General features: G+C 38.5%; 2 protein-coding genes across 3 annotated transcripts; one reads left to right on the forward strand and one right to left on the reverse strand.

Annotated features, from left to right (window-relative positions):
* The first annotated feature begins 3,987 nt into the window (after window positions 1–3,987).
* On the forward strand, window positions 3,988–12,919 carry hsp90b1 (heat shock protein 90, beta (grp94), member 1). Of its 2 annotated transcripts, none has more exons than XM_074632447.1 (18): window positions 3,988–4,167; window positions 5,506–5,608; window positions 5,934–6,075; window positions 6,797–6,913; window positions 7,010–7,341; window positions 7,482–7,593; window positions 7,728–7,856; window positions 7,966–8,082; window positions 8,178–8,315; window positions 8,431–8,508; window positions 8,615–8,680; window positions 9,965–10,234; window positions 10,374–10,619; window positions 10,720–10,856; window positions 10,989–11,067; window positions 11,980–12,135; window positions 12,420–12,527; window positions 12,633–12,919. In XM_074632447.1, the coding sequence occupies exons 1-18, from the start codon at window positions 4,119–4,121 to the stop codon at window positions 12,657–12,659; spliced, it is 2,406 nt and encodes an 801-aa protein (XP_074488548.1). In that variant the 5' UTR covers window positions 3,988–4,118; the 3' UTR covers window positions 12,660–12,919. The 2 variants fall into 2 exon arrangements, with proteins under 2 accessions (XP_074488548.1, XP_074488549.1); XM_074632448.1 differs by having other exon boundaries at window positions 3,989–4,167; window positions 11,980–12,139; window positions 12,436–12,527.
* A 3,663-nt stretch (window positions 12,920–16,582) lies between these two features.
* LOC141766024 (long-chain fatty acid transport protein 2-like) lies at window positions 16,583–27,145 on the reverse strand. Its single transcript, XM_074632455.1, has 10 exons — window positions 26,596–27,145; window positions 24,261–24,470; window positions 22,658–22,816; window positions 22,417–22,541; window positions 22,112–22,306; window positions 21,327–21,417; window positions 20,313–20,511; window positions 19,864–19,961; window positions 19,613–19,743; window positions 16,583–17,807 (listed from the first exon to the last, which is right to left on the reverse strand). The coding sequence occupies exons 1-10, from the start codon at window positions 27,071–27,073 to the stop codon at window positions 17,631–17,633; spliced, it is 1,863 nt and encodes a 620-aa protein (XP_074488556.1). The 5' UTR covers window positions 27,074–27,145; the 3' UTR covers window positions 16,583–17,630.
* Window positions 27,146–27,362: the final 217 nt, after the last annotated feature.

A 27,362-nucleotide genomic window follows, 5' to 3' on the forward strand; every position in this document is an offset into this window, starting at 1 on the left:
GCCATTGTTTTGTGTTAATTGATTTCCAATAATAAATATATACAAACATTTGCATAAATCAAGCATATTTGCCCACTCATGTTGATAAGAATATTAAATACTTGACAAATCTCCCTTTAAGTCACATTTTGAACACATAAAAAACATGCGGATATGGACAATCTGGCGATTAATCACGATTAAATATTTAAAATGACTAAATAACTTTCTAATGAATGTAAGTATTCATAGTGTATTCGTATGATGTGTCTGGAGTCCCGTCACTTCCTACTATCCACTAAACGGCTGCGATAGATTACCAGATACATGTATTAAATATGTATAATCCAGGAAAGGACACATTATATAGCGCTACTGTAAAGTACAGGTTTTCACTTTTTCTAGCATTAAAAGACTGAAAGATTCTCTAAGACATTTTGTCACTTATGGAAGCCAAAAATAGATTAAAAAAAATAATTATAATAAAAAAAATTTAACTTTTTCGGACATTTGAAAGATTGACCTAACATGTCATAATTTTTACTTTTAAAAAAAATCAAATTTGATGGAGTAAATCTCTCTCCTTATGTTTGTGGGGTTGATTTTATTTTTCAATCATACTGACTAATTGTGTAGTTTGTATTGAAAATGCAGCGATACTCGCAGTGGCAGATGTATCATTCCCTCAAGTTTATTAAAAACTTGATTAGTGTTGTGACATTTGATGAATGCGTGTTTGTTATATTTGTTCATATCATCAAAGTAATTTTCTTTTTAAATAAATGTTGGTTTAAAAAAGTCATCTCATACTTGCTAAGACTCTTCTTTTCCATAGAATGTTTTATTGCTGCATTTTAGTTAACAGAATCATCCATATATGTTGTTTAGGATATCACATTAAAATTGCTATTCAAGGTCTCAGAAAAGGCAGTACTGCCAGTAATACACTCTATTTACAAAAATGACCACTGTATTTGGGCTTATGGTTAAATTCCATTGCTAATGTAGAAAAACAATATTGTATTGCCTACCCTGTTGCCACTACATTCAATAAAATACAGCACTATACAGTGTTTTAGTACATTGTATTATAACAGTAATCAAATTAAATTTACAGTAAGCCAACTGTAGAAGAAAAACAGTAGACTACTGGCAACCCTGCTGCCAGTAGTCTACTGTTAAATCTAGAAAATACAGCATGTACTGTAATTCTGCACATCGTATTTTTACAGTAGCATATTGTAAAGTTGATTACTGTAGGACTACTGTAAATTAACTGTAAACTACTGGCAACCCTGCTGCCAGTAATTTACTGCTAATCTACAGGACAAAAGTTTACAGTGTAATCAAATCACAATTAACATTTATTAACACACATAGATGCATCCACCCAAGAATATTGCATGATGCCCTACATCAAGGGGGCCATAACATTAAATATTGCTTGGATAAAAAGTGGTTGTATATTATTACCTGCTCAACTCTCTCCCCATTGATTATAACTGGACTGGGGTCACCAACAGACCTGGGACCAAAGACCATTTCTTTAGTTTTTTTAACGTTTAACATCAGGTTGTGCCCCCCCACCACTGCACAACCTCTTCTATCTCCAACTTATATAAAGCAATGTCTGAATCTTTTGTCAGTAAACTGAGTATGGCTGTAATATCATCAGAAAACGTAAAATGCAGTTGTAGTGTTCAGTGTATTTTATAATGACTTCCATACCATACTTAATGTAATTTAACACACACACACATGTACATAAGGTCACACACACAGGTACATAAGGTCACACACACCACACCCATAACTAACTATAAGAGGTTTTTTGACACCAAGCCAAATCTTATGCTCACACAACCGGTTACACACCCATCAGACAGGCTGAGCAAGCAGCATTTCAATCAGCATATTTGTATGATAATGTTACACACTATTTATCAAACCATTGTTGATTCCAGTATGACACAATCTCAGTTTTTCACAAATTGTTTAGATGGTGTGTTTAGGGGAAGAAAAAAAAACGTTATATCTGCATTTTCAACTCACCACTTGAACAGCGACATCATGTGGACAAACATCAGTGGTGCAGATAATGTGAAGTCATTCTGTGTTTTTTTCTTCACAAGATGAATGAATTTGGAAACAGTAAGGCAAAATAAATACAACTAACAGAATTATCATCCTCAAAACTGAGCAGTCAAATTAATCAAAAGTTAGACTTAAGTCGAGATATTGACTCACTTTCTCATTATTGTGACTAAACTTTATACTTTATGTATCTCATATTGTTTTACCATAACTATCTACTTTGTCATTCCTCATGGTAAATCAAAATTATGAGATGCTAGGTCATAATTTAGGCTTTTTAGGGCACACTTATGAGATGCCTCATTCTAATCTATTTTTTATTTCTAGCAGAGAGGAAAATAGATTTTATTTCTGACAGAAATTAATACAATAATGTTTAATTATGAGATACTAAATCATAATTTAGTTTTTTAGGACACACTTATGAGAGGACTAGTTCTAGTTGTTTTAATATTGCATACGTTGATTTTTAAAGATCAAAGTGTCTCATTATTCTGACTTAGTAGCTCACTTTTGTCTTAAGTCCAAATTTATGACAAACCTTTGACTATCTCATAAGTTTGACTCAGAAAGTCTACATTGTGACTTAGTATTTCATAACTCAGTCAACATTATGAAATACTAAGTCATAATAATGAGATAATTCATCAAAGGTTATTATTATTATTATTATTATTATTAATTTAGGCTTTTTAGGGCACACTTATGAGATGCCTCGTTCTAATCAATTGTTATTTCTATCAGAGATGAAAATAGATTTGATTTCTGACAGAAATTAAAACAATCATGGTTAAATTGAAACTGCTGTGTGTTGCTGAGTGCTGTTGTTGAAATTGTTGTGTGTTTTTGTGTGTTTTTTTGTTCTTCTTCTTTGAGGTATTTATTTATTTTGTCTTATCTTTTATTTTCTTTGTTTTCTTTGTTAGATATGTGAAATACATGAAATGTCATGTCTCTCTTTCTTTGAAATTCTGACTAAACATTTCATTGTATAATGTAATTATTAATATTGTTAGTCTGTCTGTATGTGTATACATGTATATATGTTTATATGTAAAATTCAATAAAAAATATTGTTAAAAAAACAATCATGGTTAATTATGAGAAAATGTTACCCCTGCAATACTGAGCAGGATATAAATCGTTCAGTGTATGCTTCAACAACAGGATTATCTAAGTACAATGAATCCACACCTTTATAGGAAAGGAATAGAATAAATACTATACCATATAAACACATAAGGAGATAAGCATTATACAGTTTAGACTAACTGAACACAGATATATTGCTGCAATAAGTGACAATAGAGCCATCAAAACAAAATCTTAAATGTCACCCAGCTTCAGGGTCACTTGGCTGTGGCAATGCATAAGAAAAATCTAAGTTAAACTACCTATTAAGATTTATTTTCCCAAACTGATAATAATTTAATTATTAATATTTTTAGTCTGTCTGTCTGTTTTAATATTGTTAATAAAACAAAAAACAATTATGGTTAATTATGAGAAAATGTTCCCCCTACAGTACTGAGCAGGATATAAATCCTTCAGTGTATGCTTCCACAACAGGATGATCTAAGTACAGATATAATGCTGCAATCAGTGACAATAGAGCCATCAAAACAAAATCTTAAATGTCACCCAGCTTCAGGGTAACTTGGCTGCAACATTGCATAAGAAAAATCTGAAAAATCAAAGTTAAACTACCCTTCTCATTCCATACTGAGAGGTAAATTTTAGGGAAGTGATGTGCTGATTATTCATTCCTGGCCAATGGTGTCCAGCCACGATTTTCGGGTATTGACTTATGTTGAGGAATCTGATTGGTCAACGCGTACCGAGGACTGTGCTGTGATTGGTCGAGGGTTGTGCGTGGTGCGCTATGATTGGTCGGTCGTCACGGGTTGAATAGAGTGGGCTCTTATGGTGGAGAGAGGAGGCTACTCGGTCTCTCTTGTTAAGGACAGTCAGTGTGCTGCTGCTGTGAGCACTTATCTGATCTCCAGGCTTTTGTTTCAGGAGCTCAAGATCCTCATTCATTCAACATGAAACGAGTTTGGGTGATAGGTGTCCTTATCGCTCTCCTTGCCTGTGGTGAGTAGACTTTACTGTCTCACTTTGTATTACCCAATATGTTAGCTTAGCTCACATTAGCTCAGTACGCTAGCTGTTAGCTTTAACTTGGTGCTTCTCCTCTGCTCATTCATAGATTTGTGGTTTTAAAGCTTAATTTTGTCCGTTTTGTGAATGATAAACAGTGTTCACATTTCTAGTATCTGTTATTCCGTGTTGGCTTTCCAGAAGTTTCTAGTAGAAACAACCATGTAACGTTGTTTTAAAGCTGTTTGATGCTAGCTAACATCCCCCTTTAAAACCGTTGCTATTGGATACATGTATATCTCTGCTATGTCTAAGAAAACAGCCAGCCTACTTAACATTACAACATTAAAACCATTGCTATTATATACATGTAAATCTATGTTATGTCTAAGAAAAAGCCAGCCTACTTAACATTATACCTTACCCATTACCCCATTAAAATCATTGCTATTGGATACATGTATATCCATATTCTGGCTAAGAAAAAGCCAGCCAGTAGGCTTACTTATGACCCCATTAAAATCATTGCTATTGTATACATGTAAATCTATGTTATGGCTAAGTAAAAAGCTTGCCTACTTAACATTACATCTTACCTATTACCCCCATTAAGATCTTTGCTATTATATACATGTAAATCCACCTTCTGTCTAAGTAAAAAGCCAGCCAGCAGGCTTACTTATGACCCCATTAAAATCATTGCTATTATATACATGTAAATCTATGTTATGGCTAAGAAAAAGTCAGCCTACACCTTACCTATTACCCCATTAAGATGGTTGCTAATTTATACATGTAAACCCATGTTATGGTTAAAAAATAGCCAGCCAGTAGGCTTACTCATTACCCCATTAAAATCATTGCTATTATATACATGTAAACCCATGTTATGGTTAAAAAATAGCCAACCAGTAGGCTTACTCATTACCCCATTAAGATCATTGCTATTGTATACATGTAAATCTATGTTATGGTTAATAAAAAGCCAGCCTACTTAACATTACACCGTACTTGTTACCCCATTAAGATCATTGCTATCGTATACATGTAAATCTATGTTATAGCTAAGTAAAAAGCCAGCCTACTTAACATTACACCTTTCTTATTACCCCATTAAAATCATTGCTAGTGTATACATGTAAAACTGTTATAGCTAAGAAAAAGCCAGCTTACTTAACAATACACCTTTCTTATGTAGTGATTTTGAATGTCTTTGCAGAGCAGTTCAGTCTAAATTATCTTAAATGCAGAATATTTCTCCATATACACCTGAGAGTAATGTGTGTGTTTTTTTTTTTTTTTTTTAATCCATTGACTTTTGTCCCTTGGCAGCTGCTGTAAAGGCAGAGGATGAACTTGACGTTGATGGGACAGTAGAGGATGACGTTGGTAAAAGCAGAGATGGCTCAAGAACAGATGATGAGGTGGTGCAGAGGTAGGTGTCACTTTGAATATCTTCTGTTGAGAGTGAACTGTGTTTGTCAGGAAAGGTTGACTAAACCTAGAGTTAACAGCACAAGGTCAAAATGGCCAAGCTTGTGCACACAAACGCTCATAGTTACCCTTCAATTGTAGTGGTGACAAAGCTTTGCAACGTCTACTGCATGCCCCTCATTAAGATGAGGGAAGCTTGTGTGCTTACTGATTGATCCCTAGAGGGGGGAACAGATGTGCCTTTTGTTTATTGGCAGCTATGATTTGTTGTTGTGCATGTCCCTGATCTCACCTGTGTGTGCCTGTATGCATCTGTCTATCTCCAGAGAGGAGGAGGCTATCCAGCTGGATGGATTGAATGCAGCTCAGATCAAGGAAATCAGAGAAAAGTCGGAAAAACACGTTTTTCAGGCTGAAGTCAACCGTATGATGAAGCTCATTATCAACTCTCTCTACAAGAACAAGGAGGTGAGCAGGAATAAATGGCATCTTAATGTACAATCAGCAGTTTTGCAAGATGATTTCTGTGGATTTACTTCTATCAGAGAGGTGTTAATTCAATGTTTATTAGTGAGGTCGTAGTTGGTGGTATATTGAATTGTGTTTCTATTTGTAATATTCTTTCCCCCTCATGTTTGTAAATGGAGTGGGCATATTATTGAAAACATCTCTCAATATAATATACAACATCACTGCAAACTACCACCTCAATAATAAGCATATAGTTAAATTAATACCTATCTGACAGTGTCAATCAAAACTGAACTTTATTATTGTTATAAAGGTAGAATTTATGGCTGAGCTGTTGTATTGGATTGCATTCGATTTCACAGATGTACTTCATAAGAGTGTTTATGAAACTAATCAAAACAGCTATGTAATTTGTACGGAACAACAAATTCAATATGAAAATCATTAACATCAATAAAAATGCCACCAAGGCGCACATTAAAACCGGCACCTGCCAAATTTTATGGCATCCAGTTTTGAACAAATATTCCAGCCACTCTGTATTTTAAATATTGAAAAGTTGCACGCTGCCGCTGAATTAATGAAAGTTATATATTAAGGCACAGGTGCCGGTCTCTGTCATCCAACAGTATTCACTGTTTTGTCATCATTATGATGGTATGTTTTACAGACCACTTCAGAAAAGGCTGAACTAATGATGAAATGATTATTGTTTCAGATCTTCCTCAGGGAGCTGATCTCCAATGCTTCAGACGCTCTGGATAAGATCCGCTTGTTGTCTCTGACCAACGAGGACGCCATGAACGCCAATGAGGAGCTGACCATCAAAATAAAAGTATGCATAAGAATAACTTGCTGTAAGTCTTTCTTGGTAATGTTAATAGTTCTTTCTCTGTTGGTAACTTAACTGTGTTGTCTCTATTATCCCCAGTCTGATAAGGAGAGGAACATGCTCCACATCACTGACACTGGTATTGGAATGACCAAAGAGGATCTGGTGAAGAACTTGGGCACCATCGCCAAGTCCGGCACCAGCGAGTTCCTCAACCAGATGACAGAGATGCAGGACGGGGATCAGTCAACCTCAGAGCTGATTGGCCAGTTCGGTGTGGGTTTCTACTCTTCTTTCCTCATTGCCGACAAAGTCATTGTCACCTCCAAACACAACAACGGCACCCAGCACATCTGGGAGTCTGACTCAAATCAGTTCTCTGTCATCGAGGACCCCCGTGGGGACACGCTGGGCAGAGGAACCACCATCACGTGGGTTTACATTTTGTTTTTTATTCATCTCAAAATCACCTATATTAGCTACTTCTTACTTCCTGTTACAACTTTGCTCTCAAATGTTAGAGTAGTATTGATTTTGAAATTAAATCCTCCCCATCCTTTTCTAACCTCAGACTGGTCATGAAAGAGGAGGCCTCAGACTATCTGGAGCTGGAGACCATCAAGAACCTCGTCAGGAAATACTCTCAGTTCATCAACTTCCCCATCTACGTTTGGGCCAGCAAGGTGATTACTTGAGACATTTCCTCCTACACTTTGACTCAGACGTGATACCGGCACAGTTATATTACCAAACTGACAAAATATGGAAATGAACAAATGGCTGTTATGTAATTTTTTTTTTCCCCTCAACATGCCAGACTGAGACCGTTGAGGAGCCCATCGAGGAAGATGCTGAGGCAACAGAGGAGCCAGAGAAGGAGGCTGCTGAAGAGGAGGCTGAGGTAGAGGAAGAGGAGGAGGACAAAGAGAAGCCAAAGACAAAGAAGGTAGGATGTTCATACAGCAGTGGGCGATATTAGTATTGTAAGGACTATCAAATGTATCTTAGTATTAATATATAGGCATATATTTTTTTGAAAATGTTTTATTGTGTAGGTTGAGAAGACCGTGTGGGACTGGGAACTGATGAATGATATCAAGCCCATCTGGCAGAGACCAGCTAAGGACGTTGAGGAGGAAGAGTACAAGGCTTTCTACAAGACCTTCTCTAAGGTAAGTGAGCAGTAGCGCTTTGTCAAACAGCCATGTAGATTGTGTGCCTTCCTTCCTTGTAGGCTCAACATGTTTAATTTTATTAATTCAAACAGGACACCGACGACCCTATTGCCCACATCCACTTCACAGCTGAGGGTGAGGTTACCTTCAGGTCCATCCTGTTTGTGCCCACTTCAGCTCCCCGCGGCCTCTTTGACGAGTACGGCTCCAAGAAGAACGACTACATCAAGGTATTTTCCTCAAACAGTATTCCGTTTCCATTTGAAGGGATTGTATCGTCCTTTTTATAGCACAATATTCAGGAATTCCCTCAACTCTGTTTCTAAATGAATGTTTCTGCAACAGCTGTTTGTGAGGAGAGTTTTCATCACCGATGACTTCAACGACATGATGCCCAAATACCTGAACTTCGTCAAGGGAGTGGTGAGTGATTTCTAACTCTACATGAGTCATGTGCCAATATGAGCTCTTTGGTATTTGCCTAGATAGCATCTGCACTGGGATTTAAATTTTAAATTTATTTTGCTAGGTTGACTCTGATGACCTTCCCCTGAATGTGTCAAGAGAGACACTGCAGCAACACAAACTGCTCAAGGTGAGTTTCACATCTAACATCAATACAACACCATCGTTTCAATTATTAATATAATTATATTATTATTATTATTCCAATTATTTTTCATTTGATCTGTTTTTCATTTTATCTGTAAAGATCACTTTATGTGGTCTTTACTGACTGGTATGAAGGCTTTTTAAGACTTTTTAATTAGATGCAAAAACCTTATTGATAAGCAAACAGGAAAGGAACCGTATTGTATAGCACATTTCAAAACAGAAGTCAGAAAGTGCTTCACAGGAAGAAGAAAGGGGAACAGACAACAAAGTAAAACTTATAAATTAAAGAACAGGTTAAGAATAATGAATATTAAAGGGCGGGTCGATCTGTGTTCTTTTTTCAGTTTTTTCTTCTTCTTTTTTTTCAAATTGAAACGCCCATTCAGCCATCAGCAAAAAGCTGTGATGTAGGTTACCAAAGTAACCTAATCAATAAGGTTATGAATAATGTGAACGCTAGCACTAGCTGAGTCAAAGTTAGCTGTACTAAGTTTGGAAATAAATGTTAGTTTTTGTTTTTTTTAAGTGGGGTTGTATGTATACTCCTTGTAGTGTGAGACAATATTACAAATTTTGTGAATGGAGTCTGGTGGCTTTGAGGGGAGCTATATAATGGCTTCAGTAACCTGTCCGAAAGGGCTGTCTGAAAAAAAAATGAATATCAGTTTAAGTGTACGCTATATTTAGAATATTTTCACCGCCTTACCTTGCCATCAGACAGCCCTTTCCAACAGGAAACTGAAGCCGTTATATCGCTGTCTTCATAGCCGCCAGAGTCCATTCACAAAAACAGTCATTTTACCTCACAGAACATGGGAGTTGCTGGTCGACCGCTGTATCGATCAGTTAGTTTGTTTATGTTATTGTGTGACTTTTGTGGCGTCCACACAGCAGTACATTGCTTAGCTTCCGTGCCGGTACTCCTGTCTGCTTCTCCAAACTAATTTACTGTATGTAACGTTAATACACTGACTATAAGAATGTATATATACTGTACAAGTAGCAGCATCATCATGCAGAAACCTGCGTCAGATCACGTAGGAAAAAGTTTTTAGAAGGGCTTGGGAAAATAGCATTTTGACGCTAAAACATACATACTTTGACCAAAATTTGAATGCTTGAATGAGAATACATAAGGAACAACACTGTAAAGCTACAGAAATATATAAAACCTAAAAAAAAATAAAAATAATGGACCCACCCGTTAAACTAAATGTAAAGGGAAAGTGCGAGAAAATGTAACGCTTATATCCTCTCTGTTCAGGTTATCCGTAAGAAGCTGGTGCGTAAGACTTTGGACATGATCAAGAAGATTGCAGAGGAGCATTACAACGAAAAGTTCTGGAAGGAGTTTGGAACCAACATCAAGCTGGGTGTCATCGAGGATCACTCCAACAGAACCCGTCTGGCCAAACTGCTGCGCTTCCAGACCTCCAACAGCGCAACAGACGTGGCCAGCCTGGACCAGTATGTGGCGCGCATGAAGGAGAAGCAGGACAAGATCTACTTCATGGCTGGTACCAGTAGGAAGGAGGTGAGTCGATGTATTTGTATTGTTTGGTCGGGTTAAAATGTATCCTTAAATTACACTTGCATCAAATAAACCAAGCTTTTCACGTAAAATCAAATGTAATAGCCTGGCATTAATCATCTGTCATATTTCCCCTCTGCAGGCTGAGTCTTCTCCCTTTGTGGAGACGCTGCTGAAGAAGGGCTACGAGGTGATCTACCTGACAGAGCCGGTGGATGAATACTGCATCCAGGCACTGCCCGAGTTTGACTCAAAACGTTTCCAGAACGTCGCAAAGGAGGGCGTCAAATTTGACGAGAGTGACAAGACCAAGGAGAAGAGGGAGGCCCTGGAGAAGGAGTACGAACCTCTCACTACTTGGCTGAAGGACAAGGCCCTGAAGGACAAGGTAGAGAATTATTTTGTAAAATTCAGAAATAAACACCAGCTGCTAAGTTATGTCTAGTTCATAAGTCGCATTATTTAATACGACGCTATCTTTCCCACAGATTGAGAAGGCCATCCTCTCCCAGAGGCTAACCAATTCACCCTGCGCTCTGGTTGCCAGTCAGTACGGCTGGTCCGGAAACATGGAGAGGATCATGAAGGCACAGGCTTACCAGACAGGAAAAGACATTTCTACAAAGTGAGTAATGATTTTGTACTTTTCAGTGATGCTCATTATCACGGTTGTAAAATGCAAATGTGGAACATGTTGTGGCGAGCCTGACTGCTTACTGAGCTCATATGATAATTTCCCCTCTTCTCTCTTCTCCAGCTATTATGCCAGCCAGAAGAAAACATTAGAACTCAACCCCAAACATCCTCTCATCAAGCAGATGCTTAACAGAGTCAATGTAAGTCTGACTACTGTCACTTCACTATATTTGTACTATTTTAATGATGACATTAGGGGTGGGGGGGGAAGCGATACAGCATAGTATCTCGATATTTTGTGTGGTAATATTGTATCGATTCACGGACATCTTTTATCATAGAAACTATTAACCTCTTAACAATCCAACAGGCCCGGCCGCTATTCTGTATTTCAGAGGTTGTAGTGGGCTTAATCTTAAAACTAGTGTAAATATACTGGTATCAAATGAAACTGGCATGGCCGTTTTCAAAGGGGTCCCTTGACCTCTGACCTCAAGAATCATGAATGAAAACTGAGATGAACAGAATGAAAACTGTATCTTATTAGATAAAACAGATGTTGACAAACTACATAATTTGCAGTTGAAAAAAGGAATAAATCGCAATATATCTTATTACAATACTCGTATTGAGACTTAAGTGTCATGATAATATCGTATCGTGGGGCTTCTGGTGATTCCCTCCACTAGATGTCATATTATGGCATTTTATAAAATAGCTTTTTTTCCCCTATAGCAGAATGATAATGTGTGAAGCCAGACCTTTAGCGCTGTGGAGATAGGTCTGGCTATGTGAGACGGTAGGTCATTCACATCAAGCAATATAGTCTTTCAACAATTTTTAAATGTGGCTGCACGTCTAACATGGCTAAACATGGTAACACAGTTGTTCTGTTAGAACACAGACACTAGTGGCTCTGTTACTCCGTTTATAAACAAACATAGTGTTATGTTAATCATGTTGTCATATTGCTTATTACTAATGCAATACGAGCTGGATTTAGCGCCGGGACGCCGTTGGCACAGGCTGCTGATGTCCGCTATCAGAACGTGTCATAATGACACAATTGTCAGTTCATAAAATCAAACTTCTTTTCTTTCATGTCCTTTTAGACTGACGGCGAGGACCAGACTGCGTCAGATCTGGCTGTGGTTCTGTTTGAGACGGCCACGCTGCGCTCAGGCTACCATCTGGCTGACACAAAGGCTTACGGAGACAGGATAGAGCGCATGCTTCGACTCAGCATGAATGTACCCCTGGACGAAAAGGCAAGTCGATGCCAGCTGCCACTTTCTGTACTACTTTGGAAACATTTGCATAGCAAAGGTTTCAGTTTCAGTTCAGTTTTGAACACACTCTTATCTCTGACTTAAACAGCGTTATTTCTGCTTTGGAAATGGTTCCACTTTCCTTTTTTTGTAGTATTTTCTGTCTTTGTAAACATTTTAGGAATCTCTACCTCCTTCAGGTTCAGTTGGGTCATTTTATGTCCGTTCAGTGATGGTTGAATATTGTGGGCGTGTTATGTTAAAAATGATGAACTATTCTACAGATTGAAGAAGAGCCAGAGGAGGAGCCAGAGGAGGAGCCAGAGGAGGAGCCAGAGGAAGACTCTGAAGATAAGGAGGAAGTAGTAGATGACGAAGATGATGACGAAACGGTGAGAACACTTTAAATCTTAATCTTAAGGATTTAAAGAAATCAGATGCTGGAGTATTTGTTCATCTGGCTGTTTTTTCATAACTTTAATTTTGTTCTCTTATAGATAAAATCGCACAGAATTGAACTGTGAAGCACTGAATAGAAGAGCATGAAACAATGGAGCTGGAGACGGATTTGGGTCTCGTTCCAGCGCCACCGTGGTCGATGTTATCCTGGGTGGGGTCCCTGGGTTGGGGTTTTTTAAGGCGAGCATTGTTAGTTTTGTTTTGTTTTTTTGATTTTTATTACATTCCTCATGACTGTAAATTTGTTAATATTTAACTGACCTGTCTATGGAAAGCGATCCTGTCTCTTGATCGAAAATAAATGTTTCCTGGAAAAAGGACATAATAGTGTCTGTTTTGGTGATGTTAGAAATGCATAAGTTAACTGAGTGGAAGTAATTTGCTTTGACTTTAAGGTGTAAATGAGATGTTTTTGTAAGTAAACGGGGAAAAGTAATGTTTTGTGGATGAAGATGACAGATTGTGGTGGTGTGACAAGGGATAAACACTTCATAGAAAAGGCTTTTAGCCAACTTAAATTTGTACTTCTACAAATACATGTCAGGTTCAGTACAAAGTACTGTCTGTCCATCAGCGCTTTGAGTTTGTAAATGCAACATAATTCACCCAAAAATTTCTCAAGAGGCCAAATCCTAAAGTTCAGATTGCAAAATTAATTAATGTTCCAAGAAACTGACAAAATACAGAAAAATATAAACGCTTAAACCGAGAAAAGAAGTTTATATCAATTCAGCCTTTCCAACAAGAAAACATTAATTTCCTGCACAACTTAAACATTTTTTCACATGAACCATCGAAGGAGAAAACCTTGACTCAACACGATGCCATCGGATTTCTACTTCGTCATTGAAACATCAGAAATAGTCTTAAAACTACTAAAACAAATAGTCGGGGACCTCCAGTCCATTATTCCTTCCACTGTATACGACCTGAACAGATTCAGCCTGGATGCCTCCTACTGCATCTGTACTGTATATACTGTATTACCCATGGTATAATGCTACTATTGTTCTACCTGCTGGACCACTGCTGTGTGTTTCTCTCTGCAGCCAACGAGACGAGAGGAAAAACAAGCAGAGCTGTCAGTGAATAAAATCATTTTCAGTCTTACGGTGTAGGCTATTTATTAATAGTGAAGTTAAATGGTTTCATTACTTGAGAAATTATGCATTATCCAGGTAAGAGTCATTTAAAGTGGCAGTAGGCAGTATATTTTTGGCATAATTGGGCAAAAATCCCATAATAACCTTTCAGCATATTGTAATTCAAGTGTTCTGAGAGAAAACTAGACTTCTGCACCTCCTCATGGCTCTGTTTTCAGGCTTTAAATCTAGCCAGTGATGGGAGACTTTGACCAATCACAGGTCATTTCATTGAGAGAGCGTTCCTATTGGCTGTGCTTCGGTCATGTGACCGGAACTTGGCGTTCCTTCACCAGATTTCACAATGAGGGCGTCATAAACTTTCTCATTTTACAGCTAAACCGTGCACTACAAGATGATTCTGAAAACATTTTAGGCGAGAAATAGACATTAACATAACATAATATTGATTCATATTTGATAAGCGCTGCCTAGTTTGACCGTTTGGTCAGAGTTCGCGAGTGACAGCCGGCTCTCATAGACAGCAGCTGGACAGAAGACCTCAGATCAGCTCTGATTGGTTGTTTACCTCCGGTATGTGAAATCTTGCAGATGCCGTTAGGAGCACCGGAGGACACCGGAGGACACCAGAGGACACAGAGGCACATGATTTTTTTCAGGTTACCTGTTTCATGTATTACTGTCACGATGTAGCGACCGTTTTATAAAAATAACTTTTTAATCATATTTGCTCCAATCTCACTTCAGCTTTAACTACTGACAGAATGTTGGTTGTTGTACTTTTACTGTCACTATGGTTTGTCAGTCACAAAAAGGGTGTATAAATACAAGTCCAAGTCTGAATCAAGGTGATCTCCATTTTTCAGACTTTTTACGGACTTTTTTTTCGGATATCCTTCAGACTTTGTTTTTCACACATTTTTCAGATTTATTTTTTTTGGAAATCTTTTTCAGACTGTTTTTTCGAACATTTTCAAACCTTTTTCAGACTTTTGTTTTACACACTTTTTTTGGACTATTTTTTTTTTGGACATTTTTTTCAGATTTATTTTTTTTCGGAACATTTTTCAATCCTTTTTTTTACTTTTTTTCGGATATTCTTAAAACTTTTTTTTCCACCCATTTTTCAGACTTTTTACAGACTTTTTTTCCCCGATACCCTTCAGACTATTGTTTTTTCACACATTTTCCAGATTTTTTTTTTTTGGACATTGTTTTCAGACTTTTTTTTTTCGAACATTTTTCAAACCTTTTTCAGACTTTTGTTTTTAACACATTTTTCGGACTATTTTTTTCTGGACATTTTTTTTAGACATTTCGACATCTACCACACTAATAAGTCATTACCACTTTAAAATCTCAGAACCCGTAACAGGCATTGTATAGTATGTCGAGAAGAAAAAAAAAAAAAAAAAAGTCATAGTATAGTATGTCGAAAGTTTGACAAAAAAAGTTAACAAAAAAGGTCATATTACAGTATGTCGAAAAAAAGACATATAGTATGTCGAAAGAAGTTTAAAAAAGGTCATGGCATAGTATTTCGAACAACATTAAAAAAAATTCATAGTATGATATGTCGATAAATGTCACAGTACAGTATGTCAAAAAAGTTTTTAAAAAAGTCATTCCATAGTATGTCGAAAAAAGTCATACTATAGTATATTGCAAAAAGGTTTTAAAAAAGTCATAGTAGAGTATGTCGAAAGAGGTCCTAGTACAGTACAGTATGTGACTCACTCAGTATTTCGAAAAAAAACATACTATATTGAAAAAAGTTAAAAAAATAAAATAAAAAAAGTCATTGCATTGTATGTCGAAGAAAGTTTAAAAAAAAAGTCAGTTTAGTATGTAAAAAAAAAAGTCATACAATAGTATGTCTGAAGAAGTTTAAAAAAAGTCTTGGCATAGAATTTCCAACAAAGTTAAAAAAAAATCATAGTATAGTTTGTCAACAAACGTCACAGTACAGTATGTCAAAAAAAATGTCTATAGTATGTTGAAAAAACCTTTTTAGCAATACTATGCTATGACTTTTTTCAACATACTTTACTATTATTTTTTTTTTAAGAATGACTGTTTTACTTTTTTGTAATACTATATTATGACTTTTCAACATACTATACTACTATACCGCCTTTTTATGAGTTTTTGACCTTTTTCGACCTACTCCACTGACTTTTTAATGATTTCCACATCACACTACTGTACTGGACTAATTGGCTTCCAACCTAGTTGTGAAAGTCAAACTTTCAAGTGAAGTAATGATAAGAAAAACACATTTAAGTCAGTGGGGAGACTAAAGTTCAACTTAAGACATCAAAATGTCTTAACTTTCTCTGCTTTCTGAAACCAGCTGATTTCAATATTTTTGCAATGTTTGTTACGTAATTAAACTTGTGACAAAGTCTGTGTATCAATTTATGTCAAAGGTTGTGTTGGTCAATCACCCCATGAGAGTCAGAAAGTTGCTCTGTCCATTGATTTGGTTACGATTGATAACAGAGGACTTTTAGGGGCAGAATAACCAAAAGACCATAAAACACTCCTTTACTATTGTTACATGATAGAGCTGTAGTCTAACAGTAGGTCATGTTAGTGCACACAAGCTGATAAAGTAAAGACTGGCTGTATGTAACATCAGTGCAAAGGTTCACAGTTAAACACAAAACAGATTGTACCAATATGTGACATGAGTAGGGCTTAAAGTTTAATATCCAAAGCTAATGTACAGTACATGTGTGTAATCTCTGACCTGAATGATTTTTTTCAGTCTAATGCAAAAAAAAAAAAAAAAAAAAGCTCTAAAAACAGTCAATTTTGGCTTAAAATAAAACATTTTAAATGCTACAATTTATCTGGCTAATCATGAATTAAGAGTCAGGGGGAACAAAATCAACCAGAGTTTAATTATTAAAAGTACAACAGTGGCAGTATAAGACATACCTGTATATCACATAATGTCAGTTTTATGGAATACATTTATAAAAACTGCAGAGATGCATGGTAGTTGTGTTAATTAACAAAAAACCTCTCTTAACCCCCCTATTATCTTTGGGGTCAATTTCAATGTTTCATGTCTCTAAATCAGAGCTTGACATCTTTTTTTTTTGCTTCATTTTAATGGCGTTTCCTAATTTAATGAGAACATCTTGGTATACATAAAATTAACATGATGATATGTTTTCAATGTCCTGCACGCATTGGTGTTCTTTGGGGTCAATTTGACCCCTGGCTGTTTTAGCTGTATAAAACATATAAGAAACAGTTTTTGCAGATATTGAGGTCACTATCGGATGCAGTTTTTCAATCTTTAGGGCCCTAACATACCATAACCGTACCTGTAGTAGTGTGAGAACCCCTGATATGTCCCATTTTCTGCCAATGAGGTTTAGTCGCAGCTTTTTGACAGTGAAAGTGACTTAGAGGAGATTGTGTCTGAGGTAATGTTGAGGAGGACCCTGATTATGAGTCATTCTCCTCTGATGAGAATGAGAAAGATTCTGCTTCCTGAGTGGACACGTTACCTTCAAAAAAATGCAACGTTATTATGGTCCCTCTCCCCACTTGAACGACAGGGTAGACTTAGTGCTGCTAACGTGATCAAAGGGTTTCCAAGTCTCACCAGATACGCTGTCAGCCATGTCCAAGACATGAAATCAGCATTTGTGCTCTTTATAACGCTCAAGCAATCGAAAAGGATGTATGGAGATGACAAACGTAGAGGGGATGTGCGTATATGTGCGTTAAATTGCTGCTGTCAAATTGACCCCAAGGATAAAGGATGACAAGAGGTTTAAAACACGATGTAATGTTTCTAAGTCAGTCTGTCCCTGAGATTAGTTGACTGTTAAAAATGGTCCATGAATGAGATGTTACATCTTTATAAACAAACGGGTCGTCTGGTACAACACTGACTACTTTAAAGTTTCTGTGTTAGAGTTTTATTTCCCTAGAAGAGATCGCTCTGTAGATGTCCTCTGTCATGGGAACGTACAGCTTCTTCTCAGGATCTAAAAAGTATAAACGGTCTTTGATGTCAGCTGGGTTGAATCCCTCCTCCACCAACTTCACTTTCTTCATCTTGAAAGTCCCCGTCATCTCCAGGCAGGGCTACGAGACACATGTTGTTAATTTTAAAAGTAGGTTTCTCCAACTTACATTTGAAAACCAGCAACAAACAGAGGAACAACACTCTAGAGATGCACCGCAGATACCGATCTTAAAAAGCGGATTGGGTAACGGCCAGATTTCAGATCCACATTTGTTTCTTCATCCATGTCCTTACAAATTCAGCGTTTCCGTTAAATTCACACTTCACACTTGCTGGCAGCTGACTCCATTTGTAACGCCACAGAAGTCCCTGACCTCATGTTAAGCTACTGAAAATGATCCCAGTCAGTTCCACGCAGTGAGGTGTACAGATTTTAAATTTGGTAAAAGAAGAGCACACATATCGGATCTGTAATTGGTATCAGCAGATATCGGAGTTAAGGTACCAACATGGGCGTAGATTTGGTTTCAAAAGTGGGGCGACACAGTAAAGTCAGAGGTTCTTAGATCAAATTTAAAGTAACACTTCATAAGGTCATGTCTATAATGCTAATCATACATGAGAACTTATAACAAGGTTTATAAAATATTATAAATGGTTGACATAATGTATTATAAGTTCAGCATTCATAATGTTTTAACCGCCGAAATCACAACAGTGTTTGAAAGAAGAATCTGCCTCATGGGGTTACACAGCACATTATGACTATCATAACTTTAGTCAGTTATTAAGACACATAGAGAACTAATCTAACGCATAATAATAATACGTCATGTCTTATGAATATGCTTATAATGCATTATAAATATGACCTTCATATAAAGTGTTACCTATATTTTTTTTAAGTATACAATTAATATAAATCAGTCATTTATATGAATGTATATGGTAAATGCAAACTTGCATTTATTTAGCCCCTTTCTAGTCTTCCAACCACTCAGAGTGCTTTGCACTACATGTCAGCATTCACTCATTCACACACACACATTCATTCACTGATGACAGAGGCTGCCATGCAAGGTGCCAACCTGCCCATCAGGATCTAATGTTTGTATATACTCATTCACACACCCATGACACAGCCTTCGGGAGCAACTTGGAGTTAAGTATCTTGCTCAAGGACACTTCGACACGTGGACTGGAGGAGGAGCCAGGGATCGAACCGCCGACTTTCTGATTGGTGGACGACCCGCTCTACCTCTGAGCCGTAGCCGCCCATATATAATCTACCAATGTTTAAATTGGTTATCATGCTTTCTATAATGTTAGTATACCAAAAAGCCACATAAATTGCTGTATTATGATGCACTAACCAAATAATCATCTATGATTTCCTTGATAGAGACTTGATACTTTTCTATCAATATTATTATGTCATATAAGAAATGTTTAAATTTATAATTTCCAAGGTCAACAACTCACTTTAAAACTCAATAGATAATGTCTTATTTCTAACTTTACTACAAAGAGCCCTGTCTTATACTGCATTATCTTTGATTGATGATCAGTTCCAGACTCCCTTTGGGAGAATTATCTGTAAATTAATAATAGCTGAATTATTTTATTTTTACCCAAAAATGCAGAAGAGTTGGGGGACTTTTTTCAGCCCTGAGTACTGTCTGTAGTTTTCCTCACACACTGCATACAGCCTCACCAACCTCCACCAAACAGGTAGGGCAGCTTGTAGGCTGGCCGAGAGGGAACACCCTGGGCAGACAACTCTGTAAATCACCTGCTACCCTGGTAAAACCTGTAAATCTGATCCAAACTACAATAGATCATTTTCAACCGTCCACGAGTGCCACAAGGCTGCAGGTGCTTGAAATAAGATAAAAGTGCAATGCAAATTATCATTATTCTTTACCTGAATCCTGATGAACCGAGGTCTTGCGTACGCTGGGAGGTAGTTGACAACCTGCTTGTAGGTGTGCGAACAGTCAAAATCTTCTCCTTCTTTCAGAGTGACAGATGCCATGCCAATCCGCCCCTCGTGACCTTATCAGACAATTCAATCGAATACATATAGAATATATTTAAAAAGCACACAATACAGTATTTTTAAAATGTGGCTTAACACTTCGACATGACTATTTCTGACAACATCGGTGTTCTTACCTTCAACTTTAACACCGTAGACATTTGCCTCCAAAATGCAACCAGCCATTGTGAGAATGTCAGCAACCTCCGATGTGGCAACATTTTCTCCTTTCCATCTGAAACAACAACAAGGAACTAAAATAAGAAACACTTGTGCAACATGTTATCACAAATGACTTAGTGTTTGGAAAGAACTGATCTCATATAAATGAGAGCCATGCAAAGTCAGAAAATGTGACGTTTAGCTGTAACTCCCCAATTCTGCCAGACTTTTATAATGTGAAAACAATAAGATGAATTGACACTTTGAATTGTACACAACTACAATCCATCAACCCTAAAGATTTAGGGCATATCCACACTAAGATGTCTAAATCTGATATATCCATGCTGAAACACCTCCTACTGTATCCTGTGAGAGAATTAAAACAACAAAACAGATCAAAACAAAATGAGTCACTACTTGCCTGAAAGTATCACCAACTCGATCCTGAAAGTACACAAAGTTCATGTGATCAAACCGGAGCAAATCTCCACTGTTGAAGAACAGGTCGCCTTTCTTCAACACGTCACGAAGCCTTTTCTTCTCAGTCTGCTGATGGTTACCAGCATACCCAACAAAGGGCGACCTCTGAGTAACCCTTCCCACCAAAAGTCCCGTCTCACCTGAAAAAAGATGCATGAAAAATGTTAAGGCAAATTTGTTTTAACGCCACTAATTTCTTTAATGAATTAACGCATCTTCGATCTTTCGGAGGTTGTAGCAGGCTCAGTTTTAAAGCAGAAGATACGGATATCATATGAAAAACCTAAGGAATCCATCGGTACCAACCACGTCATACTAGCTTGTCGCGAAGGAGGTTAAATAACGCTCCAAACTTGCGCTAAATTTTGGCAAGGAAAAACTGGCATGGCCATTTTCAAGGGGGTCCCTTGATCTCTGACCTCAAGATATGTGAATGAAAATGGGTTCTATGGGTACCCACAAGTCTCCTCTTTACAGAGATGCCCACTTTATGATAATAACATGCAGTTTGGGGCAAGTCATAGTCAAGTCAGCACACTGACACACTGACACGCTGAGAGCTGTTGTTGCCTGTTGGGCTGCAGTTTGCCATGTTATGATTTGAGTATATTTTTTATGCTAAATGCAGTACCTGTGAGGGTTTCTGGACAATATTCATCATTGTTTTGTGTTGTTAATTGATTTCCAATAATAAATATATACATACATTTGCATAAAGCAAGTATATTAGCCCACTCCCATGTTGATAAGAGTATTAAATACTTGACAAATTTTGATCGATTGACAGCCCTAATAAAAAGACAAACAATGAACTTATTATCAACATCGTTGTCAAGTACTTTTATTTCACGCGACTAATCGATTAATAGTTTCATCACTGAAGACAACAAATGAAGTACTGCTGCTCATGTCAAAGAAAGAGAAATGTACGTTTCCACCTGTAATAGTGACTCACCTACGTCTGCCTCGATGCACAGACCCTCAGAGTTCCTGACGGGCTCCTCCTTCTCAGTGTCAAACTTGATCAAAGTGAACGGGAAGAAAAACTAGACAGAGGAAAGAAACAGTTAATTAGTTAAAAGGTGTATTGTTTGTGAATAATTGAACAGCCTACTGTTGATGAAGTTTCGCTTCGCTTGTTTAAACAGATGGAGAGTCTACAGCCACGCTAGCAGCTCTGTGAGACTGTACTTAGACACAGTGGTGCTTTGAGCTAAATGCTGACAGCAGGTATAATGTTTACCATATTACTGTAGTTTAGTGTGATAGCATGCATACATTTGCTAGGTAGCACAAAACACAAAGTACAGCTGAGGCTGATGGAACCGACATTAATTTTGAGGGTATTTGATCATAAACCAAAGTTTTGTGCAAATTTAAATCATGACCCGATGGTGGCGTTAGAGGAAATGTTAAAGAGGACATATCGTGCTCATTTTCAGGTGCATACTTGTATTTTGGGTTTCTACTAGAACATGTTTACATGCTTTAATGTTCAAAAAACACTTTATTTTCCTCATACGGGAGTGTTTGAAACACTCTGTTTGAGAAAAATGTCATGGTGGCGCTAAAGGAAAAGTCAGGGGATTACCAGTGTTATTAAGATTCATCCTCTGGAAACCAAGAATCTCTGTACCAAATGCCATGACATTTCATCACATATTTATTGAGATATTTCAGTCTGGACTGAAGCAGCGTTGCTAGCGTGGCTAAAAACAGTGGACACGTTCCGCTACTTACCTTGTGGACAAAATTGACTCGCCCCACTGCACCGATCTTTGACGTGTAATTGATGAAGCCGATGTTTCCCTCTGTGGCAGCGTACAACTCTCTGACTTTAATGTCCCCGAAGCGATTCAGAAACTCTGACCAAATATCTGTTCGAACTCCGTTGCCGATTGCGATTCTCACTTTGTGGTTCTTCTCGTTGTCTTTCTACAAAAAGTGAGATTGACTCAGAATCAAAGCAGATACATGCAAAGCTTCATATCTTCATTCAGGACAATACTTTATTAATTCAACCGGAAAGTTGAGATTCCTTTTACCCTGGGCGTGTTGCAGAGGTAGCGCATTGTTTCACCAATGTACTGCATCACTGTCACATTATACTTCCTGCAGTCGTCCCAGAACTGAGAGGCAGAGAACTTTCTCTTCAGAATAACGGTCATACCTGCAATAAACATCACATAACACAGCTTTTATCTCAGTATAAACGTATACAGCACCTTCTTAAGTGCCCAAACCAGGTGTGTGAATGCTTTTGAGGAGTTAGAGGGTTTATATTACCTCTCTCCATGGCGCCGACCATCCCGATGAGGAAGCCTGCACTGTGATAGAGAGGCAGGTTGATGTAGAAGATGTCCTCTGATGTGATTCCACATGCCGCCTGGATGAAGGAGGCGGCCCACATCCTCTCTTGGGTGACAACGGCTGCTTTAGGCAAACCTTCCAAGGTCCAAAAATAATAAATCATCATCAGGTACAGTTAGTATTATGTATATGCAGTTTTGAAAGGAAACCTCTCACTCCTGCAGTATGAGCCACTTCTCTGTTGTCCATTCAGAGAATCTGTTTGTTCCAACTATAAAGCGAGGAATCTCTGTCTGTGGGTATGCATGTGTGTCCTGCGCATATCTCAAGAACCGCTCATCCGATCGACTTCACACTTGGCGAGTGTGTTGCTGGGGACCCCATGGAGTGCTTTGTCAAAATTTGGACACGCAACACATTCGATATTAATAAACTTTGAATAAACAAGCACACAGCCACTGTGCAGCAGCGGGGGCGGGGCTTAAGGGCTCTGCAGACTGAATCCAGCATGACGTCTACAGCAGGCAAACTGCGGCTCAGTTCGCTGCTGCTGGATCCTGGATATAACCAACTAACGCTGGATAACATTACAACCGAACTTTTCTTAACTTCTGCAGCGGACAGACCGTGGCTCATCGACTGCAAATATACTAATGTTATAGCCTACGTTACATGGATGCTGGATAAAACGTTACAACCCGACTCTTCTTCACTTCCCTGGAGTCAACACGAGCAGATACATTCTTGCCAACCCTCCCAATTTTCCCGGAAGACTCCTGTTTTTCATTGCCCTCTCCCAGATTCCTCCCGGGGTCACAATTCTCTCGTATTTCTCCCGATTTATTTACATCAAAACCGCTCTTAAAGGGACTTTTTGCAACTTTTTACACGTATAAATCTACCGGGTCGGGATGCCATGCGCGCTCGCGTGTGGCCGGAGTCTGCCTGCCTGCCTTCACTCACACTCCGCGCGCGTTCTCGCTGTCTTGCTCCACCTCTACATGTGCATGCACGCTTACTCCACACTGCAGAAAAGTTAGTTTAGATCTGAGAATATCTAGTGAATGTACAGTGGACGTTTGTGCAGAAATAAATGCTGCAGCTCCTCCAGACCAACAGAGGTTTTCCGACGGGGCTCCGCAGCGAGAAACGTTATCGAGACGATAACGTTTCTCTTCCTGCTTCAGCCCCGGCACCGATCCGCTTTTCCTGTTTCAGCCCCGGAGGCGGAAGCAGGAAAAGCCAACACTAGGACCAGCAGTGATTCATGGAGAGACCTTCGTCTGGTCAGCTAACATTACTGCCAAGCAGGTGAAATATAGAGTTATATTGTGGTTTTAGCTGACGTGTGTCGCCTCACTGTTTTAAGCGATGCTCGTTCATGTCTATTTAGAGCGAGCACAAGTGCGAGCCCGACGCTGACCTTCGTTGACTTAACAGCCACATGTGTCGCTGTTAACAAGCATTTCTGAAAGTTACAAACAGTCCCTTTAAACAGTTTCAACAAAACGGAACATTATAGTTATTGTTGTATTAGACTGCATTAGTTTAGGTGTTTCAGAGGAGTTTCCTGGTGTACCTGTGGTGCCCGACGTGTAGATGTACAAAGCAGTGCTCCTGACGTTGATGTTGGCTCTGAGGTCCGGAGACAGCGGCTGATCTGAGGCCTGGGAGATCTTGTCAGACAAAGTGTTGATGCCCTGGATACTGCAGGTCTCTGACATGAGGTACACACTGATGCCTTGCGCTTTCAGCGTCGGTAAAACCTCCTCCACAGCGTCCTGCAGCTCTGCAAACACAGAGAGCCATTCAAGTTGTACACAATATGTCAGAGCGCTGTGTTGCGCAATGCAGCACATGTAGGGTTCATGTTACCTCACATCCCACTAGGACACAAGCACATGCTCGGACTAAATGTGTGCAATTCTCTGGGGTGAAACTCTACTACATAAATGGGAGAGCAAAGATACAAGTTTTCAGAGTGCCTCAAATGAACTCAGTAGTCAGGACTGTATGAACAGCACAATGACTTAAACCGTGTTGGGAAACAGACTGATTAAACTTTAGTTCCTGATCACTTTTGCTGAATACGCTGTTAGTAATACTGACCTCATGTGACTCCTAAATTGTCCTTGCAAAAATGTCTTTTCTGGTCTATATTCTTATAAATGTTCACTACTTTAAAATCACACTGCTCTGTTTGGTTGGAATCAACAGAACAGAGGTGAGATAAAACATTTGAACTACTATGATAACTGTTGTGTTATCTAAGACAACATGAAACAAGTCTTGGTTTATCCTGTGGAGATTCGGACCGGATGATAATAACTCAATATTATCAGTTGTTGTCTTTCCATATAATCATACTGTGACGAAACTTTCATATCAAAACATTGTGATTTAAATGCTGGTTTCCTAAAACACAAAATAATAGGGCTGTCAATCGATTAAAATATTTAATCGCAATGAATTGCATGATTATCCATAGTAATCACGATTAATCACAAATTAATCGCACATTTTTTATCTGTTCAAAATGTACTTTAAAACATAACCACTGGACTGTTCTTCATAATGACTCCTAGAGCTCAGAGTGTACATCAATCCCTGTGTCAAAATCAAGTTTCTAAACACTTCATTATTGTAGTTTATATTGTATTAACATGGTGTGTATTCCTCATATATGCTATAATCAAACTACAGGGCAGAATAGTGCTACAGAACAGTATGACTAGTTGGTTTGTGGGGCTCAAGACAAAATAAAGAAACTACCATGTGCAGTCTGCTGTTTGCTCTGTACCTGACGTTGACGAGGTCATTAAAAGACACACAGACAGTGGGTTAGAGGGATGGAGTGACCTGCCAAGGGGGTCTCCCCTTGGCAGGTCACTCCAGCCCCGATAGCGACAGATCATGTTCTTAGCTTATCAGATGCTTTGAACGTAACACTGCGAGCCTAAACAATCATTACCTGCAAGGTAAATACAGCTGTCGGAGAAATGTATTGAAGTACAAAAATCCATCAAGAATTTTGTGTTTTATGCACGTCTAAAGCTGCTAGTGAAAGAAGTATTCTGTACCACTAAACAATGTAAAAATACCAGGTAAAAGTTCTTTTTTAAAAGTCCTATTTAAGTTAGAGCACAGAAGTATTATCAGTATAATGTACGGTGCCTCCCCTGTTCCCTCGGCCGCGGTCGGGAGGCTGAAGCAGGAAAAGCCAACACTAGGATCAGCATTGATTCATGGAGAGACCTTCGTTTGGTCAGCTAACATTACTGCCAAGCAGGTGAAATAAAGAGTGATATTGTGGTTTTAGCTGACGTGTTTCGCCTCACTGTTTTGCTCACATTCAGGTAGCGTGTGCACACGGGCGAGCGAGAGCAACAGGACGCTGACTTTCGTTGACTTAACGGCCACAGGTGTCGCTGTTATAACCAATTTCTGATTCTTACAAACAGTCCCTTTAAGATACATTTTGAACAGATAAAAAATTTGGAAATACTTAAAATACCTAATTTTTTTTTGTTTGCTTTGTTGTTTTGTTTTTTTAACTCTACTCTTTCTTTTTGTCATTATTATTATTGTTATTTATTTTCTTGGTTTTTAATGTTGAGGTTGTTTTCTCTAAGTGTACTTGATGGGTTTGTCTGCAAAGCTCATCTACTTAAAAGTTGGTTTATAGACTGTTGTAATTACAAACAGTGGATTGCATTTATGAAAACAGCCTGGAAAAAAGGAAAAAAATAAAGTATAAAAAAATAAAATAAAAAACTCCTAAATGCACTTTGGACTTTCTGCTTCTGTGCATGCTTTACAGATTAATGGAGGCTGAAACCTGAAGATCAGAGAGCTGGAGACCCCTTGTTTTTCTCTGTGCGCCCCTGACACATCAACATGTTTGTGTATCTCACCCTGAGAGGCGATGATCACTTTGGCTCCACAGCAGGAGAAACAGTGCAGCAGAGACTTGGATCTGATGTTGAAGTTGAGCAGAGCAGCCGGACAGCCCAGCTTGGCCAAACCGAGCCAAGTCCACATGAAGCTGGGCTCGTTGGCCAGAAACAAGGCGACCGGATCCCCCTCCTTCAGCTGGGCTTCATCCTGCAGAGCTCTGGCCACCCTGTTGCTCTGTTTGTCCATTTCGCCATAAGTATACTGTCGTCCTTCAAAGTGCACAAAGACCTTACTGGGATGCTTCTTGGCTGCATCCAAGAAGCAGTCCAGGACGCTGTAGAAAGGCTTGCTTTTCTTGTATTTGAAGAGCCTGAAACCGAGTTTAAGGCTCCTCAGGATGTAGATGCACTCGTCTGCTAAGTGAGGGGAAAAAGTCCTGAGGAAGGAGAAGGACAGGATAACCAGTCCGGCTAAAACGGTGAACCAGATGTACATTTTGCAGCGCGTTTTACGCACATCTGTCACCAGAGAGGCAGAGGAGGTTGTTATGCAGCTCAGTGCGATTTGTGACAAAGTTCACCCACTCAGCCTCTCAGGGGCGGTCCTCAGCTCTCTGGTCCGATGACCCCTCCTTCATTCCGGAGGGGTTTCGAGCTGCCAAACCAAAGTCTTTCCACACCCACTCTCAAACTGATTTTACACTATCCATATTTTTATGTGCTCATGCTGCATTACTCTCCTGGCATGCTGTACAACCTGATTCTTTTATTAGATATTGAAAAAA

The sequence above is a fragment of the Sebastes fasciatus genome, chromosome 4 (assembly GCF_043250625.1).
Source record: "Sebastes fasciatus isolate fSebFas1 chromosome 4, fSebFas1.pri, whole genome shotgun sequence".
NCBI classification, from domain to species: Eukaryota; Metazoa; Chordata; class Actinopteri; order Perciformes; family Sebastidae; genus Sebastes; species Sebastes fasciatus.

Bases quoted from the DNA above. Each gene is read 5' to 3' on its own strand.
- hsp90b1 (XM_074632447.1), top strand. From the start codon at position 4,119: ATGAAACGAGTTTGGGTGATAGGTGTCCTTATCGCTCTCCTTGCCTGT. The intron at 4,168-5,505 runs GTGAGTAGACTT...GTCCCTTGGCAG, and splicing joins TATCGCTCTCCTTGCCTGTG to CTGCTGTAAAGGCAGAGGAT. The intron at 10,620-10,719 runs GTAGAGAATTAT...TCTTTCCCACAG, and splicing joins ACAAGGCCCTGAAGGACAAG to ATTGAGAAGGCCATCCTCTC.
- LOC141766024 (XM_074632455.1), bottom strand. From the start codon at position 27,073: ATGTACATCTGGTTCACCGTTTTAGCCGGACTGGTTATCCTGTCCTTC. The intron at 21,418-22,111 runs GTAAGTAGCGGA...TCCTCTGTCTAG, and splicing joins GAGTCAATTTTGTCCACAAG to TTTTTCTTCCCGTTCACTTT. The intron at 17,808-19,612 runs GTAAAGAATAAT...TGTGTCTCGTAG, and splicing joins CTCGGTTCATCAGGATTCAG to CCCTGCCTGGAGATGACGGG.